Source organism: Anomaloglossus baeobatrachus, chromosome 3, assembly GCF_048569485.1.
Source record: "Anomaloglossus baeobatrachus isolate aAnoBae1 chromosome 3, aAnoBae1.hap1, whole genome shotgun sequence".
Lineage (NCBI taxonomy): Eukaryota > Metazoa > Chordata > Amphibia > Anura > Aromobatidae > Anomaloglossus > Anomaloglossus baeobatrachus.
In genome coordinates, this window is record NC_134355.1 from 458,393,805 (window position 1) to 458,413,779 (window position 19,975).

The 19,975-nt window shown below is 49.4% G+C and overlaps 1 protein-coding gene across 12 annotated transcripts in view; it reads left to right on the forward strand.

Annotated features, from left to right (window-relative positions):
* Positions 1 to 19,975, forward strand: part of OPA1 (OPA1 mitochondrial dynamin like GTPase) — a 296,183-nt gene that overhangs the window by 132,671 nt on the left and 143,537 nt on the right. For all 12 annotated transcript variants that reach the window (XM_075340498.1, XM_075340503.1, XM_075340499.1 and 9 more), the window contains one exon: positions 2,783 to 2,898. In XM_075340498.1, the coding sequence (XP_075196613.1) occupies positions 2,783 to 2,898 (116 nt within the window). The remainder of the gene's footprint in view (positions 1 to 2,782; positions 2,899 to 19,975) is intronic.

The following is a 19,975-nucleotide window of genomic DNA, read 5'->3' on the forward strand; positions in this document are numbered from 1 at the left end:
GGGGAAATCCTTCCTACCCCCATCCTGGGAGGTGGTCACGACGGACGCGAGTCTGTCAGGGTGGGGAGCGGTTTTTCTCCACCACAGGGCTCAGGGTACGTGGACCCAGCAAGAGTCCTCGCTTCAGATCAATGTTCTGGAAATACGGGCAGTGTATCTTGCCCTGAAAGCGTTCCAGCAGTGGCTGGAAGGCAAGCAGATCAGAATTCAGTCGGACAATTCCACAGCGGTGGCATACATCAACCACCAAGGCGGCACACGCAGTCGGCAAGCCTTCCAGGAAGTCCGGCGGATTTTGATGTGGGTGGAAGCCACGGCCTCCACCATCTCTGCAGTTCACATTCCAGGCGTGGAAAACTGGGAAGCAGATTTTCTCAGTCGCCAGGGCATGGACGCAGGGGAATGGTCCCTTCACCCGGACGTGTTTCAGGAGATCTGTTGCCGCTGGGGGGTGCCGGACGTCGACCTCTTGGCGTCCCGGCACAACAACAAGGTACCGACGTTCATGGCACGGTCTCAAGATCCCAGAGCTCTGGCGGCAGACGCCTTAGTTCAGGATTGGTCGCAGTTTCAGCTCCCTTATGTGTTTCCTCCGCTGGCACTGTTGCCCAGAGTGTTACGCAAGATCAGGGCCGACTGCCGCCACGTCATCCTCGTCGCTCCAGACTGGCCGAGGCGGCCGTGGTACCCGGATCTGTGGCATCTCACGGTCGGCCAACCGTGGGCACTACCAGACCGACCAGACTTGCTATCTCAAGGGCCGTTTTTCCATCTGAATTCTGCGGCCCTCAACCTGACTGTGTGGCCATTGAGTCCTGGATCCTAGCGTCTTCAGGGTTATCTCAAGAGGTCATTGCCACTATGAGACAGGCTAGGAAACCAACGTCCGCCAAGATCTACCACAGGACGTGGAAAATTTTCCTGTCGTGGTGCTCTGCTCAGGGTTTTTCTCCCTGGCCTTTTGCCTTGCCCACTTTTCTGTCCTTCCTTCAATCTGGACTGGAAAAGGGTTTGTCGCTCGGCTCCCTTAAGGGACAAGTCTCAGCGCTCTCTGTGTTTTTCCAGAAGCGCCTAGCCAGACTTCCACAGGTACGCACGTTCCTGCAGGGGGTTTGTCACATCGTTCCTCCTTACAAGCGGCCGTTAGAACCCTGGGATCTGAACAGGGTGCTGCTGGTTCTTCAGAAACCACTATTCGAGCCAATGAGAGATATTTCTCTCTCACGCCTTTCGCAGAAAGTGGTTTTTCTAGTAGCAGTCACTTCACTTCGGAGAGTGTCTGAGCTAGCAGCGCTGTCATGCAAAGCCCCTTTCCTGGTTTTTCACCAGGACAAGGTGGTTCTGCGTCCGGTTCCGGAATTTCTCCCTAAGGTGGTATCCCCCTTTCATCTCAATCAGGATATCTCCTTACCTTCTTTTTGTCCTCATCCAGTTCACCAATGTGAAAAGGATTTGCACTTGTTAGATCTGGTGAGAGCACTCAGACTCTACATTTCTCGTACGGCGCCCCTGCGCCGCTCGGATGCACTCTTTGTCCTTGTCGCTGGCCAGCGTAAAGGGTCACAGGCTTCCAAATCAACCTTGGCTCGGTGGATCAAGGAGCCAATTCTCGAAGCCTACCGTTCGGCTGGGCTTCCGGTTCCCTCAGGGCTGAAGGCCCATTCTACCAGAGCCGTGGGCGCGTCCTGGGCTTTGAGGCACCAGGCTACGGCTCAGCAGGTGTGTCAGGCGGCTACCTGGTCTTGTCTGCACACTTTCACGAAACACTATCAGGTGCATACCTATGCTTCGGCGGATGCCAGCCTAGGTAGACGAGTCCTTCAGGCGGCGGTTGCCCACCTGTAGGAAGAGGCCGTTTTACGGCTCTCTTACGAGGTATTATTTTACCCACCCAGGGACTGCTTTTGGACGTCCCAATTGTCTGGGTCTCCCAATGGAGCGACAAAGAAGGGAATTTTGTTTACTTACCGTAAATTCCTTTTCTTCTAGCTCCAATTGGGAGACCCAGCGCCCGCCCCTGTTTTTTTGTGTACACATGTTGTTCATGTTGAATGGTTTCAGTTCTCCGATATTCCTTCGGATTGAAGTTACTTTAAACCAGTTTATAATTCTTTTTCCTCCTTCTTGCTTTTGCACCAAAACTGAGGAGCCCGTGGGAGCACGGGGGGTGTATAGGCAGAAGGGGAGGGGCTTAACACTTTTAAGTGTAATACTTTGTGCGGCCTCCGGAGGCATAGCCTATACACCCAATTGTCTGGGTCTCCCAATTGGAGCTAGAAGAAAAGGAATTTACGGTAAGTAAACAAAATTCCCTTCTTTTCTGCAGCAAACATTGTCCTGCGGTGCATCTTTCCAGACCGCAGCATGTCAATTGTTTGCTGCAGAATCACATGCGTCCTCCATAGGGAGAACACAAGTGAGAGACCGCAGCGCACTGAACCCTGATCATGGGCACGAGCAGCTGCGTTCTCCTAGGTTCTCCTGTCGAGGAGACTCCTGGACCTGCCGGTCAGGACCCGCTGTGTCCAGGACGCAATGAGTCCTGATCGTAGGCACATACCCTTAGTGTGTCGAGCAGGGTTTTAACACCCTTCAATTTTGTTTGATTTTCTGACAATAACAGCAAAAGACAGTTCAAATATAGGTTCTTCTGCTTGAGATAGATTGAAGGGTTTGTATTTGTACAACGCGTTTCAGCAGCGGACTGGTGTCTTTCTAAAGTGCAAAAAACAATTGTATATGACTGTTCCATATTATAACATTTCTTGGGTTTTCCTTCTAGGAAAGGGATGCTTAAGGCTCATCAGGTGACTACCAAGAATTTAAGTCTTGCCGTGTCTGATTGTTTTTGGAAAATGGTCCGCGCATCAGTTGAACAGCAAGCTGACGCTTTTAAAGGTGATGCGCTCAATCAACTGTTCATAAAGGCGTTATTTGAATTGCTTAAAGTGTAACCATTGTTTTCATTTTTATTTCATAAATCAATAGTTGTTGTTGTCCAACATTATCAAATTTCTCAATTCTGCGGAAAAACCTGTATTCAGAGAGGACTTTCCCAATACTGAGATAGGAGATGGCAGTTGGTGCTGATGAGATCCTATGTAGATAGAGCCTCTAGCCCCTCCCTCTCCTATCTATATATAATCGCAGTGCTACAGTGCCATCTCTTATCTCAGAATTGAGAAGTTTGATAACTGATAAATTCTGGCAGAGAAAGAAGCAATTTGTCTGATAAGACATATTAGCGTTGCTTATTGTGTATTATTGATTTAGGTAATATTAAAATGACAGTTGCGCTTTAAATGCAGTTATCTCCCTTTTTTGTAGGCTGGTAATAGAGGCAAATCCATCAGTACACTATAGCCAGCAGACATTGTAGTTTTAGTTATGTGGTCAATCATGTTGTCAGAGAAACTTGTTCACTTGATTTTACGACTTCTTCCTTAGGATTATTGTACAATAAAACAGGTGCACATAGAAATACACACAATTAAACTGCCATGCACAATACATATATATATTTGTATGTGTGTGTGTATGTATGTATGTATACAGACAGTGCTGGCCAAAAGTATTGGCACCCCTGCAATTCTGTCAGATACTCAGTTTCTTCTTGAAAATGATTGCAATCACAAATTCTTTGATATTATTATCTTCATTTATTTTGCTTGCAATGAAAAAACACAAAGGAGAATGAAACAAAAATCAAATCATTGATCATTTCACACAAAACTCCAAAAATGGGCCAAACAAAAGTATTGGCACCCTTAGCTTAATACTTGGTTGCTCAACCTTTAGCCAAAATAACTGCGAACAACCGCTTCCGGTAACCATGAGTGAGTTTCTTACAATGCTCTCCTGGAATTTTAGACCATTCTTTGGCAAACTGCTCCAGGTCCCTGAGATTTGAAGGGTGCCTTCTCCAAACTGCCATTTTGACATCTCTCCACAGGTGTTCTATGGGATTCAGGTCTGGACTCATTGCTGGCCACTTTAGCAGTCTCCAGTGCTTTCTCTCAAACCATTTTCTAGTGCTTTTTGAAGTGTGTTTTGGGTCATTGTCCTGCTGGAAGACCCATGACCTCTGAGTGAGACCCAGCTTTCTCACACTGGGCCCTACATTATGCTGCAAAATTTGTTGGTAGTCTTCAGACTTCATAATGCTGGCACACAGTCAAGCAGTCCAGTGCCAGAGGCAGCAAAGCAACCCCAAAACATCAGGGAACCTCCACCATGATTGACTGTAGGGACCGTGTTCTTTTCTTTGAATGCCTTTTTTTTCCTGTAAACTCTGTTGATGGCTTTTCCCAAAAAGCTCTACTTTTGTCTCATCTGAGCAGGGAACATTCTTCCAAAATGTTTTAGGCTTTCTCAGGTAAGTTTTGGCAAACTCCAGCCTGGCTTTTTTGTCTCGGGGTAAGAAGTGGGGTCTTCCTGGGTATCCTACCATATAGTCCCTTTTCATTCAGATGCGGACGGATAGTACGGGTTGACACTGTTGTACCCTCGGACTGCAGGGCAGCTTGAACTTGTTTGGATGTTAGTCGAGGTTGTTTATCCACCATCCGCACAATCTTGCGTTGAAATCTCTCGGCAATTTTTCTTTTACTTCCACATCTAGGGAGGTTAGCCACAGTGCCATGGGCTTTACATTTCTTGATGACACTGCGCACTGTAGACACAGGAACTTTCAGGTCTTTGGAGATGGACTTGTAGCCTTGAGATTGCTCATGCTTCCTCACAATTTGGATTCTCAAGTCCTTAGACTGTTCTTTGGTCTTCTTTCTATTCTCCATACTCAATGTGGTACACACAAGGACACAGGACAGAGATTGAGTCAACTTTAATCCATGTCAACTGGCTGCAAGTGTGATTTAGTTGTTGCCAACACCTGTTAGGTGCCACAGGTAAGTTACAGGTGCTGTTAATTACACAAATTAGAGAAGCATCACATGATTTTTCAAACAGTGCCAATACTTTTGTCCACCCCCTTTTTTATGTTTCGTGTGGAATTATATCCAATTTGGCTTTATGACAATTTTTTTTCATTGAAGACAAATTAAATTAAATAATAATACCAAAGAATTTGTGATTGCAATCATTTTCAAGAATAAACTGAGTAGTATCTACCAGAATTGCAGGGGTGCCAATACTTTTGGCCAGCACTGTACATATACATATACAGTACAGACCAAAGGTTTGGACACACCTTCTCATTCAAAGAGTTTTCTTTTTCTTTGTCGCTCCTAATTGGGAGACCCAGACAATTGGGTGTATAGCTACTGCCTCCGGAGGCCACACAAAGCATTACACTTAAAAGTGTAAGGCCCCTCCCCTTCTGCCTATACACCCCCCGTGGGATCACGGGTTCCTCAGTTTTCAAGCTTTGTGCGAAGGAGGCTGACATCCACGCATAGCTCCACTGTTTAGTCAGCAGCAGCTGCTGACTATGTCGGATGGAAGAAAAGAGGGCCCATACTAGGGCCCCCAGCATGCTCCCTTCTCACCCCACTCTTTGTCGGCGGTATTTGTTAAGGTTGAGGTACCCATTGCGGGTACGGAGGCTGGAGCCCACATGCTGCATCCTTCCCCATCCCCCTTAGGGCTCTGGGTGAAGTGGGATTTTACCGGTCTCCAGGCACTGAGACCGTGCTCCATCCACAGCCCCTGGGATCTGCTGGACATGGAGCTGAGTATCGTCAGGTACATGGCCCTGCTACATTAAGGTACTCTGTGTCCCCGTGCAAATCGCGCACACACACACCAGCATTGCTGGGTGTGTTAGTGCGCCCGGGACAATAGCGCTGTGCGCGTGTGCCACACTATCTTCAGCTAGCTGAAGGAGTTAATGGTTTGGAAACGGTCGCGCCGGCCGCTGCTGTCAGTTTTAACTGCGGCGCGGCTGGGACTTGTGGTTCGCCGGGGACTTCCGCGCTCGCCGTGCATATTTGACGGCCGCGCTTACTACTACAGTCCCCGGCTTTTTCCGGCCTAGTTCGTTTCGTTCCCGCCCCCAGGCCTGCCAGTCAGAGTGGGGGCGGGACGCTGTGCAGAACGTCAGCGCCGAGGGCTGGAGTTTACTTTACATACTCCAGCCCTCACACTGAACACAGTGAGACGCTGGTTTCCCGCTCTTCGTCTGAGGCACGCCCACGGTCCGCCCCTCTTCACTGAACGCCGGCAGCCATTCCTGACGTGCTGTTTGAGCTGGAGAAGGGGAGACAAGTTATGGGAGACCCAGGCACGGGATTCTAGCGACCACACACCCGCTTTCAGCGGGCGGTAAGCGACACCTCTGGTGCCTACCCCACTTGTGCTGCAGTGTTCATTTGTATTTTTATGCTATACATTGCACTGTACTGGCGCTGGTAATTCTTCACTATATACCCTCTTGGATTGCTCTGAGACAACAGCATGTCGTCCGCAAAACCAAGGGTGCCAAGGCACAGGCTTTCTATGCTGCCTGTACCGCATGTGGGGCTACTCTACGGCAGGTCCCACTGACCCCCATTGTGTGCAGTGCTCAGCCCCTGTGGCACTTGTTCGGCCGGGGCCTCTGCTAGAGGTGACCCAGGGAGAACCACCTGTGAATACTGTCCAGGTGACGGGGACAGAGTTTGCAGCTTTGCTGATAGATTATCTGTGACTATGACTAAAATCCTAGAAACTTTGCAGTCTAGACCAGTAACGCAGACCATGGGCACGGTTGAATCACTGTCCCCTGGTCCCCCTCATTTGGAACAGCTCCGGGCTCCGGAGGTGTCCCATGCATTCCAGGGTGACGGCTCTGACACGGACGACAGTCCCAGACAGCCTAAGAGAGCTCGCTATGAGCGGCCCCCTACATCATATCACTGGTCAGGCTCTCAGCAGGAGGATTCTCTGTGTGATGAGCCGGAAATAGCTGATCAGGATTCTGATCCCGAGATACTCCTGATGGTGACGCCATAGTGAACAATCTTATCGCGTCCATCAATAAAATGTTGGATATTTCTCCCCCAGCTCCTCAAGTGGAGGAGTCAGCTTCACAGCAGGAGAAATTCCTTTTCAGATTTCCCAAGCGGAAATTAAGTATTTTTCTGGACCATTCTGTCTTTAGAGAGTCAGTCCAGAAACACCACGCTTATCCAGATAAGCGTTTCTCCAAACGGCTTAAGGATACACGTTATCCCTTTCCTCCTGATGTGGTCAAGAGCTGGACCCAGTGTCCTAAGGTGGATCCCCCTATCTCCAGGCTTGCGGCTAGATCCATAGTTGCAGTGGAGGATGGGGCTGCACTTAAAGATGCCACTGACAGACAGATGGAGCTCTGGTTGAAATCCATCTATGAGGCTATCGGCGCGTCGTTTGCTCCTGCATTCGCAGCCGTATGGGCACTCCAAGCTATTTCAGCTGGTCTTGCACAGATTGACACGGTCACACGTACATCTGTTCCGCAGGTGGCATCCTTAACCTCTCAAATGTCTGCATTTGCGTCTTACGCGATTAATGCTGTCCTGGACTCTACGAGCCGTACGGCAGTGGCATCTGCTAACTCCGTGGTTTTACGCAGAGCCTTGTGGTTAAGGGAATGGAAAGCAGATTCTGCTTCCAAAAAATGTTTAACCAGTTTGCCATTTTCTGGTGACCGGCTGTTTGGTGAGCGCTTGGATGAAATCATAAAACAGTCCAAGGGTAAGGATTCATCCTTACCTCAGCCCAGACAAGACAAACCCCAACAGAGGATGGGACAGTCGGGGTTTCGGTCCTTTCGAGGTTCGGGCAGGTCCCAATTATCCTCGTCCAAAAGGACTCAAAAGGATCAGAGGAGTTCAGATTCTTGGCGGGCTCAGTCACGCCCAAAAAAGACAGCCGGAAGACCCGCTACCAAGGCGGCTTCCTCATGACTTCCGGTCTCCTCCCTCCGCATCCTCGGTCGGTGGCAGGCTCTCCCGCTTTGGCGACATTTGGCTGCCACAGGTCCAAGACCGTTGGGTGCGAGACATTCTGTCTCACGGATACAGGATAGAGTTCAGTTCTCGTCCTCCACCTCGATTCTTCAGAACGTCTCCGCCTCCCGACCGAGCCGATGCTCTCCTGCAGGCGGTGTGCACTCTAAAGGCGGAAGGAGTGGTGATCCCTGTTCCTCTTCAAGAGCAAGGTCACGGTTTTTACTCCAATTTGTTTGTGGTACCAAAAAAGGACGGGTCTTTCCGTCCCGTTCGGGACCTAATGCTTCTCAACAACCACGTGAGAACCAGACGGTTCGGGATGGAATCCCTCCGATCCGTCATCGCCGCAATGTCTCAAGGAGATTTCCTAGCATCGATAGACAGCAAGGATGCTTATCTCCACGTACCGATTGCTCCAGAGCATCAGCGTTTTCTACGCTTCGTTATAGGAGACAAACACCTTCAGTTCGTAGCCCTGCCTTTTGGTCTGGCGACAGCCCCACGGGTCTTCACCAAAGTCATGGCAGCTGTAGTTGCAGTCCTACACTCTCAGGGACACTCCGTGATCCCTTACTTAGACGATCTGCTGGTCGAGGCGCCTTCTCAAGAGGCATGCCAACACAGCCTGAACGTGGCGCTGGAGACCCTCCAGGGTTTCGGGGGGATCATCAACTTTTCCAAGTCGAATCTAACCCCGACCCAGTCGATAACATATCTTGGCATGGAGTTTCATACTCTCTCAGCGGTAGTGAAGCTTCCGCTTGTCAAATAGCGTTCATTGCAGACAGGGGTGCAATCTCTCCTTTAAGGTCAGTCACACCCCTTGAGACGCCTCATGCACTTCCTAGGGAAGATGGTGGCAGCAATAGGGGCACTCCCTTTCGCGCAGTTTCATCTGCGTCCACTACAATGGGACATTCTCCGCCAATGGGACGGGAGGTCGAGGTCCCTCGACAGCAACGTCTCTCTCTCTCAGGCGGCCAAGGATTCTCTTCGATGGTGGCTGCTTCCCACCTCATTGTCGAAAGGGAAATCCTTCCTACCCCCCTCCTGGGCGGTAGTGACGACAGATGCGAATCTGTCAGGGTGGGGAGCAGTCTTTCTCCACCACAGGGCTCAAGGTATGTGGACTCAGGAAGAGTCCACTCTTCAGATCAACGTTCTGGAGATCAGAGCAGTGTATCTTGCTCTACAAGCCTTCCAGCAGTGGCTGGAAGGCAAGCAGATCCGTATTCAGTCGAACAACTCCACAGCGGTGGCATACATCAACCACCAAGGAGGAATTCGCAGTCGGCAAGCCTTCCAGGAAGTCCGGCGGATTCTGACGTGGTGGAAGACACGGCTTCCACCATATCCGCAGTTCACATCCCAGGCGTGGATAACTGGGAAGCAGACTTCCTCAGTCGCCAGGGTATGGACGCAGGGGAATGGTCTCTTCACCCGGACGTGTTTCAAGAGATCTGTCGCCACTGGGGGATGCCGGACGTCCACCTAAGGGCGTCTCGGCACAACAACAAGGTCCCAGTTTTCATGGCATGGTCTCACGATCACCGAGCTCTGGCGGCAGACGCCTTAGTTCAAGATTGGTCGCAGTTCCGGCTTCCTTATGTGTTTCCACCTCTGGCTCTGTTGCCCAGAGTGCTGCGCAAGATCAGGTCCGACTGCCGCCGCGCCATCCTCGTCGCACCAGACTGGCCAAGGAGGTCGTGGTACCCGGATCTGTGGCACCTCGCGGTAGGCCAACCGTGGGCACTACCAGACCGACCAGACTTGCTGTCTCAAGGGCCATTTATCCATCAGAATTCTGCGGCCCTGAACCTGACTGTGTGGCCATTGAGTCCTGGATCCTAGCGGGTTCAGGATTGTCTCAAGAGGTCATTGCCACCATGAGACAGGCCAGAAAACCTACCTCCACCAAGATATACCACAGGACGTGGAAAATATTCTTGTCGTGGTGCTCTGCTCAGGGAGTCTCTCCCTGGCCATTTAGTTTGCCTACTTTTCTTTCCTTCCTGCAATCCGGGTTGGAAAAAGGTTTGTCGCTCAGCTCCCTCAAGGGGCAAGTCTCAGCGCTATCTGTATTTTTTCAGAAGCGCCTAGCACGACTTCCTCAGGGACGCACGTTCCTGCAAGGGGTTTGTCATATCGTCCCTCCTTACAAGCGGCCGTTAGAGCCCTGGGATCGGAACAGGGTTCTAATTGTTCTTCAGAAGCCGCCTTTCGAGCCTATGAGGGATGTTTCTCTTTCTCGCCTTTCACAGAAAGTGGCCTTTCTAGTAGCGGTCACGTCTCTCCGGAGAGTGTCCGAGCTAGCAGCGCTGTCATGCAAATCTCCCTTCCTGGTGATTCACCAGGACAAGGTGGTCTTGCGACCTATTCCGGAGTTTCTCCCTAAGGTGGTATCCCCGTTTCATCTTAATCAGGATATCTCCTTGCCTTCCTTGTGCCCTCATCCAGTTCATCAATGTGAAAAGGATTTGCATTGTTGGATCTCGTGAGAGCGCTCAGGATCTACATTTCCCGCACGGCGCCCCTGCACCGCTCGGATGCACTCTTTGTCCTTGTCGCCAGGGCTGTGGAGTCGGAGTCGGAGTCGTGGAGTCGGAGTCGGAGCTCATTTTGGTGGAGTCGGTATAAAATGCACCGACTCCGACTCCTAAAATATATAATAAATTGGGGACAGGAGTGCAATGCAGAATGTGCTGAATATTTTACTAAATAACAACATTTAGTATAATGCTTATATTTAAGTGAAAAATTTATTGTAGTACAATGTTGAACATCAGACATTTAATTGTTTTTATGATACAATAATCAAGATATTTGGATAGAACATAAAATATTTATTGGAATACAACTTTAGAACACAAAAAAACTAATAAATTGTAAATATGTAATATATATAATATATATATATATATATATATATATACAGTGTATATACACACACACAAGATATATATGTAATCTACTGTATATTACATAGTGTATTACATATTTACAATTTATTACAGTTTTTTGTGTTCTAAAGTTGTATTCCAATAAATATATTTTATGTTCTATCCAAATATCTTGATTATTGTATCATAAAAATTATTAAATGTCTGATGTTCACATACACATATTCATGTACTACAATAAATTTTTCACCTAACTATAAGCAATATATGTAGGAGCCGGAGTCGGAGCCGGAGTCGGAGTCGGTGCAAGAGAATTTGAGGAGTCGGAGTCGAAGGTTTGGCTTACCGACTCCACAGCCCTGCTGGTCAGCGCAAAGGGTCGCAAGCTTCCAAATCCACCCTAGCTCGGTGGATCAAGGAACCAATTCTTGAAGCCTACCGTTCTGCTCGGCTTCCGGTTCCCTCAGGGCTGAAGGCCCATTCTACCAGAGCCGTGGGTGCGTCCTGGGCATTACGACACCAGGCTACGGCTCAGCAGGTGTGCCAGGCGACTACCTGGTCGAGTCTGCACACTTTTACCAAACACTATCACGTGCATACCTACGCTTCGGCGGACGCCAGCCTAGGTAGACAAGTCCTTCAGGCGGCGACGGCCCACCTGTAGGGTAGGGCTGTTTTTACGGTCCTATCACGAGGGGTTATTATACCCACCCAGGGACTGCTTTTGGACGTCCCAATTGTCTGGGTCTCCCAATTAGGAGCGACAAAGAAGAAGGGAATTTTGTTTACTTACCGTAAATTCCTTTTCTTCTAGCTCCAATTGGGAGACCCAGCACCCGCCCTGTTTGCTTAGGGATTTTTGTTGGTTCGGGTACACATGTTGTTCATGTTGACTGGTTTCGGTTCTCCGATGTTCCTTCGGATTGAATTTGTTCTTAAACCGGTTATTGGCTTTCCTCCTTCTTGCTTTGGCACTAAAACTGAGGAACCCGTGATCCCACGGGGGGTGTATAGGCAGAAGGGGAGGGGCCTTACACTTTTAAGTGTAATGCTTTGTGTGGCCTCCGGAGGCAGTAGCTATACACCCAATTGTCTGGGTCTCCCAATTGGAGCTAGAAGAAAAGGAATTTACGGTAAGTAAACAAAATTCCCTTCATTTTCATGACTCTGAAAATTGTAGATTCACATTGAAGGCATCAAGACTATGAATTAACACATGTGGAATGAAATACTCAACAAAAGGTGTGAAACAACTGAAAATATGTCTTATATTCTAGGTTCTTCAAAGTAGCCTCCTTTTGCTTTGATTACTGCTTTGCACGCTTTTGGCATTCTCTTGATGAGCTTCAAGAGGTAGTCACCGGAAATGGTTTTCACTTCACAGGTGTGCCCTGTCAGGTTTAATAAGTGGAATTTCTTGCCTTATAATTGGGGTTGGGACCATCAGTTGTGTTGTGAAGAAGTCTGGTGGATACACAGATGATAGTCCTACTGAATAGACTGTTAGCTGCTTTTTTCTTGCCATAATACAAATTCTAAGTAAAGAAAAACGAGTGGCCATCATTACTTTAAGAAATGAAGGTCAGTCAGTCCGAAAATTTGGGAAAACTTTGAAAGTGTCCCCAAGTGCAGGGGCAAAAACCATCAAACGCTACAAAGAAACTGGCTCACATGAGGACTGCCCCAGGAAAGGAAGACCAAGAGTCACCTCTGCTGCGGAGGATAAGTTTATCCGAGCCACCAGTCTCAGAAATCGCAGGTTAACAGCAGCTCAGATTAGAGACCAGGTCAATGCCGCACAGAGTTCTAGCAGCAGACACGTTTCTAGAACAACTGTTAAGAGGAGACTTTGTGTAGCAGGTCTTTATGGTAAAATAGCTGCTAGGAAACCACTGCTAAGGACAGGCAACAAGCAGAAGAGACTTGTTTGGGCTAAAGAACACAAGGAATGCACATTAGAAAATCTGTGCTTTGGTCCGATGAGTCCAAATTTGAGAGCTTTGGATCCAACCACCGTGTCTTTGTGCGACGCAGAAAAGGTGAACGGATGGACTCTACATGCCTGGTTCCCACCGTAAAGCATGGAGGAGGAGGTTTGATGGTGTGGGGGTGCTTTGCTGGTGACACTTTTGGGGATTTATTCAAAATTGAAGGCATACTGAACCAGCATGGCTACCACAGCATCTTGCAGTGGCATACTATTCCATCCGGTTTGCGTTTAGTTGGACCATCATTTATTTTTCAACTGGACAATGACCCCAAACACACCTCCAGGCTGTGTAAGGGCTATTTGACTAAGAAGGAGAGTGATGGGGTGCTACGCCAGATGACCTGGCCTCAACAGTCACCAGACCTGAACCCAATCGAGATGGTTTGAGGTGAGCTGGACCGCAGAGTGAAGGCAAAAGGGCCAACAAGTGCTAAGTATCTCCGGGAACTCCTTCAAGACTGTTGGAAGACCATTTCCGGTGACTACCTCTTGAAGCTCATGAAGAGTGTGCAAAGCAGTAATCAAAGCAAAAGGTGGCTACTTAGAAATACCGAGAATATAAGAAATATTATCAGTTGTTTCACACTTTTTTGGTAAGTATTTCATTCCACGTGGTAATTCATAGCTTTGATGCCTTCAATGTGAATCTACAATTTTCAGAGCCATGAAAATAAAGAAAACTTTGAATGAGGTGTGTCCAAACTTTTGGTCTCTACTGTGTATGTATGTATGTATGTATGTATGTATGTATGTATGTGTGTGTGTGTGTGTGTATATATATATATATATATATATATATATATATATATATATATATATATATATATATATATATATATATATATATATATATATATATATATATATATATATATATGAAAATAGTGTGCACACTTAGAATTAGAAGTATGGGGGAGGTGCTAGTAAAAAAATCCCTGAAAAATCATATATAAATATAACACTGCACTCTGAATGGGCCAGAATGAATAAAGATATAACTCTTTCTCAATGCTAATAGATTTTTTAATACAGAAGGCAAGATAGCAACAATTGAAAGACATGTGACACTTGCGACAATTTTGCGTCAATAACGTTTCAGTCCTCCAGGACCTTGATCACATTAGTCGCTAAATTACTATGAAAAAAAGTGTTTTTTGGGGGTTTCTTTAATGATTCGTCCGCCTGTATAGAAGTGCAGGAAGATCCTTAAAGTGATGAATGCATGTGTCTTATGAGTGGGCTCATAAAATGAGTTTGTGCTCCTAGACCCTCCGGGGTTAATGCTTGTATACACGTTAAAGCTGAATTGCAGAGTCTGTGTCCCCAGGAGCACATAGCCACAGCTCCTGGGGACACAGACTCTGCAATTCAGCTTTAACGTGTATACAAAGACAAATACAGCATTAACCCCGGAGGGTCTAGGAGCACAAACTCATTTTATGAGCCCACTCATAAGACACATGCATTCATCACTTTAAGGATCTTCCTGCACTTCTATACAGGCAGACAAACGTCTTTATACATATGCCTATGAGTAAGGAGGCTACTGTCAATCATTAAAGGAACCCCCAAAAAAAACCTTTTTCTTCATGGTTCCTTATGGGAGACCCAGACCATGGGTGTATAGTTTCTGCCTCCGGAGGACACACAAAGTACTACACTAAAAAGTTTAGCTCCTCCCTCCGAGCATATACACCCCCTGGATAACCAAATCTAGCCAGTTCAATGCTTTGTGTTCAGGAGGCACACATCCACACATGCATTCTCATCTGATTTTTGATTTTAAAGAGTTGGAAGAAAAGCGGGTCCAAGCTGGACCCCCGGCATGTCCCTTCTCACCCCACTGTGTACGCGGTGTTGTTAAGGTTGATTTCAAGGCTGGAGCCTTACATGCCGCGCTCCTTCACCATCCCTCGGGCTCTGGCTTGAAGTGGGAGCCAGCACGGTTCTCACTGCTTTGCAGGAGACCGGTCTCCATCCGCAGCCCTTTCAGGACCCTGCCGGACGGAGCACTCATCCCTCAGGGACCTGGCCCTGCGTCTCACAAGCTAAGTATTTGAGACGTTATTGCAGCGGGTCCTTTGCATCTTTATTGTTGGGGAGAGTGTGTCAGGTTACTTTGGTGACATTTCCGGCCGGTTCTCTGGTTTTCACCTGAGAACCGCGCCGAGGGTGCCTGCTCGCCGGCCGCATTGTAGAATTTAGGCCCCGGCTTTGGCTGCGGCCTACTTTCGTTTTCACTGCCCCTGCATGTCAGTCATGCGGCGCCGCCCACCGGCCGTTCAGCACAGGGGAGGACACTCCTCTCTGAGGAGATGTTTCCCTCCCCTGTATATCTCCTTGGCCGTCCGGTTCTCGCTCTTGGACTAGGCCCCGCCCCCCCTCCTCACTCCGGCGCCATTTTATCAGCGTTCTCACACTGATCGGCGCTGGCTGCTGCATCTCTGCAACCTGTCTGGAGGTCCGAGCTGTGGGATCCGGAGGGCACACAAAACGGTCTGGTAAGCCACAACCTCTGGTTGTGGACTTTCTTATACACTCTCTGGGGGTCATTCTGAAGGAGTGTGTTCTTACTGCAGAGCCTCCACCTCAGCAGCATGTCTCACACTAGGAGCAAGGCTGCAAGGCTGTACTCAATATGCACTGCATGTAAGCTCGTACTGCCTGAACCGAGCACATATCCACATTGTGATGCCTGCTCTAACATGGTGGTGCCTCAGCCTGGAGTCTCCCCAGTGGTCCCTCCGGCTGCTCCGGCCCCAGTGGCTGAACCCCCGGCTTGGGTAGAATCGTTTTCTAAGGCTATCTCCCAGTCCTTTGCCGACTCCATGGGACAGCTGTCCCGGACTCTGCTGAGCATGCATCAGCCCCCTTCTCAGGGCGCCTCTGCTGCTTCGGCTCGCTCTGCAGAGCTCACAGAGGATTCTTCATCTGCTCACGGACCCCGTCCTCCTAAAAGGAGACGCAGGGTCCCCTCTCCTTCCTCGTCCCGCGGCTCCGATTCACGAGCCGACTCGCAGGACGAGGAGGATGTCTTTACTGGGGGCTCGGACGCTACCTCCATGTGCCCCATTGATCTGACCGAGGGTGATGCGGATGTTAGTGATTTGATTGCGTCCATTAATTCCGTACTGGACCTCAATCCGCCAGTATCAGAGGAGCAACCCTCTCTGGCAGAAAAGCACCAGTTTACCTTGCCTAAGAGAACAAGGAGTGTGTTCTTTAACCACTCCAGTTTTCAAGCCACTGTGTCCAAGCCCAGAGCCTGTCCTGACAAACGCTTCCCAAAGCGTGGTTCTGATGACCGTTTTCCTTTTCCACCAGAGGTGGTCAAGGAGTGGGTTCACTCACCAAAGGTAGACCCTCCGGTGTCTAGACTCTCAGCCCGGACAGTTGTATCTGTGGCTGATGGCACCTCACTTAAGGATCCCACTGACCGCCAGGTTGACCTCCTGGCCAAGTCTGTCTATGATGCGGCAGGGGCCTCGTTCTCCCCATCCTTTGCAGCAGTGTGGGCTCTCAAAGCCATCTCTGCTTCCCTAGAGGAGATGTATTCCCTCACTAGGGACTCTATTCCTGAATTGGTTGCCTTGGTTGCTTCCTCAAAGAAGTACCTTGCTGGGCTCCCATTTGCTGGGTCCAGGCTGTTCGGTGAACAACTGGATGAAATAATTAAGGAGGCTACTGGCGGGAAGAGTACTTCCTTGCCACAGACTAAAACCAGGAAACCTGTCCAGGGCAGGAACCAGTCGAGGTTTCGTTCCTTTCGTTCCTCTAACTGGTCGTCCTCTAAGCCCTCGGCCTCGTCCACTAACTCAGCCAAGGACCAGAAGCCCACCTGGCGCAAGAAGCCGCGTCCACAAGGGTCCGCAGGAGCTTCTGCCACCAAGGCAGCCTCCTCTTGACTATCTGGCCGAGCCAGCAACGTCCTTGGTCGGTGGCAGGCTCTCCCACTTTGGCGACGTGTGGTTTCAACACGTCTCCGATCAGTGGGTGCGGGATATCATCTCCCACGGCTACAGGATAGAGTTCTCTTCCAGCCCGCCATACAGATTCTTTCTGTCAACTCCCCCCTGCTCCAAGGCCGCCGCCTTCTCTCAGGCCGTGGCATCCTTACAGGCCAACGGAGTAATTGTACCGGTTCCCGCCAGGGAACGGTTCAGAGGTTTTTACTCAAATCTCTTCCTAGTCCCCAAAAAGGACGGTTCCTTCCGGCCCATCCTGGATCTCAAGCTTCTCAACAAGCATGTTCAGGTGCGGCATTTTCTCATGGAGTCTCTGCGATCAGTCATTGCCTCAATGACCCAAGGAGATTTCCTGGCATCCATCGACATCAGAGATGCCTATCTGCATGTGCCAATTGCAGTTTCACACCAGCGTTGGCTACGTTTTGCAATTGGAGAGGAACATTTCCAATTCGTGGCTCTCCCCTTCGGGTTAGCCACGGCCCCTCGAGTATTTACCAAGGTCATGGCAGCAGTGGTTGCGGTTCTGCACCTCCAGGGGTTGGCAGTGATTCCTTACCTGGACGACCTTCTTGTCAAGGCTTCATCCAGTGCAGACTGTCAGCGGAGTGTCTCGCTCACTCTCGCCACGCGTGTTCAATTCGGGTGGCTTGTCAATCTGCCCAAGTCCACTCTGACCCCGACCCAAAAACTTACGTACCTAGGGATGCAATTCGAGACTCTGCCGGCACTTGTGAAGCTGCCCTTAGTCAAACAGCAGTCCCTCCATCTGGCGGTGCGCTCTCTGTTGAGGCCCCGCCGTCATTCCATCAGGCTCCTCATGCAGGTGCTGGGTCAGATGGTGGCGTCAATGGAAGCAGTTCCCTTTGCCCAGTTCCATCTGCGTCCTCTGCAGCTGGACATTCTCCGCTGTTGGGACAAGCGGACTTCTTCCTTGCACAGGTTGGTGGCTCTGTCGCCACAGACCAGGAGCTCTCTTCAGTGGTGGCTTCGGCCCCTCTCTCTGTCTCAGGGACGCTCCTTCCTGATCCCGTCTGTCTTGCTAAATTCTACTAAAAAGGGGGCTGAAAGCCCGTACTTACGAAGCGCTCACTGATATCCTAATCAGGCACGAATACTAATATTCTTTATAGCAAGATACTATTTATTTTAATAGCACATGAATATAATCAATGGTACATAGGCATAAGAACTATAGTCATAGAAACTTATACAATAACAGAAATATGCATCAACATTACCGTTATGTTGTAGCAATCCTTTCACATCGGAGGGAACTCGAGTTAATGATAAGGAATCAACATGGCATCTTGCATCACAGGATCAGTGCGTACGTACACTTCAATGTCCTGGAAGGCTTCCCTACATTAAGCGAGTCCGGTGTAATTTTTATAGGAAACTTTGTAGGTTGTGTTTAAAATGGTCACCAGCATGTGACAGCTGAGTCATGTTCATGTAACTTGACCACAAACTACTGTGGGCACCGGCAGCTTCCTGCACATTTCCTGCACATCCTGCCAGTTGACAACTGGCTGACCACAGTTTGACCATAGTGTTAGTGAAATATTGCAATGAGCCGTAAATATCATATGCAAGCTTCCTTAAATCTGTCTTTAAGCTAACTACAAGTTTCCGGTAAGTGGAACTGTAAATGTTACTTCCTTATTATCTAAAAACTGCTTCAAAACCTGGTTGACATGTATTCCTTGGTCATCATATCGGCCTTCCAAAGGACATCTCTTTGATACTGAATTATTGATAGGTCAAATAATATCTGGGATCACTCCTATCTTTTATGATTCCTATCTAATCACACATTCTTTCAGTCATATCACATTGGTATCACACCGTCCTGGGTGATTCTCACCACGGATGCCAGTCTATCTGGCTGGGGAGCAGTATTTCTCCACCACCGAGCACAGGGCACTTGGACTCCATCCGAATCAGCCCTCTCGATCAATGTGCTGGAAATCAGAGCTGTGCTTCTAGCTCTCGTAGCCTTTCACCTCCTGTTGGCGGGCAAGCACATTCGAGTCCAGTCAGACAACGCGACAGCAGTTGCCTACATCAATCACCAGGGCGGGACTCGCAGCCGCCTAGCAATGTTGGAGGTTCAACGCATCCTTCAGTGGACGGAGGACTCCAAGTCCACCATATCCGCAGTCCACATCCCAGGCGTGGAAAACTGGGAGGCAGATTATCTCAGCCGTCAATCCGTGGACAGCGGCGAGTGGGCTCTGCATCCGGCAGTGTTCCGGTCGATCTGCCGCAAGTGGGGACCTCCAGAAGTGGATCTAATGGCATCCCGGCACAACAACAAGGTCCCGGTTTACGTGGCTCGCTCCCACGATCCTCAGGCCTTTGCAGCGGACGCGCTGGTTCAGGATTGGTCCCAGTTCCGTCTGTCTTACGTGTTTCCCCCTCTAGCTCTCTTGCCCAGAGTCCTGCGCAAGATCAGAATGGAGGGCCGTCGGGTCATACTCATTGCTCCAGACTGGCCCAGGCGAGCTTGGTACCCGGACCTGCTCCGTCTGTCCGTAGAGGTGCCGTGGCATCTCCCGGACCGCCCAGACCTTCTCTCACAAGGTCCGTTTTTCCGCCAGAATTCTGCAGCTCTCAGATTGACGGCGTGGCTCTTGAGTCCTGCATCCTGACGGCTTCCGGCATTCCTCCCGAAGTCCTCTCCACTATGACTCAGGCTCGGAAGTCTTCCTCGGCCAAAATTTACCACAGGACTTGGAGAATTTTCCTGTCCTGGTGTCGTTCTTCCGGCCATGCCCCTTGGCCTTTTTCCCTGCCGACCCTTCTGTCCTTCCTGCAGTCTGGTCTGCAACTAGGACTATCCCTCAATTCCCTCAAGGGACAGGTCTCGGCTCTGTAAGTGTTGTTCCAGCGGCGTATCGCCCGGCTGGCTCAGGTGCGCACCTTCATGCAGGGCGCATCTCACATCATTCCGCCTTACCGGCGGCCTCTGGATCCCTGGGACCTTAATCTGGTCCTCACGGCCTTGCAGAAACCCCCTTTTGAGCCTCTTAGGGAGGTTTCTTTGTTTCGACTTTCACAGAAAGTCGTCTTTTCTGGTGGCCATAATTTCTCTCAGGAGAGTCTCTGATTTGGCTGCGCTCTCTTCGGAGTCACCTTTTTTGGTTTTTCATCAAGACAAGGTGGTTCTCCGTCCGACTCCGGACT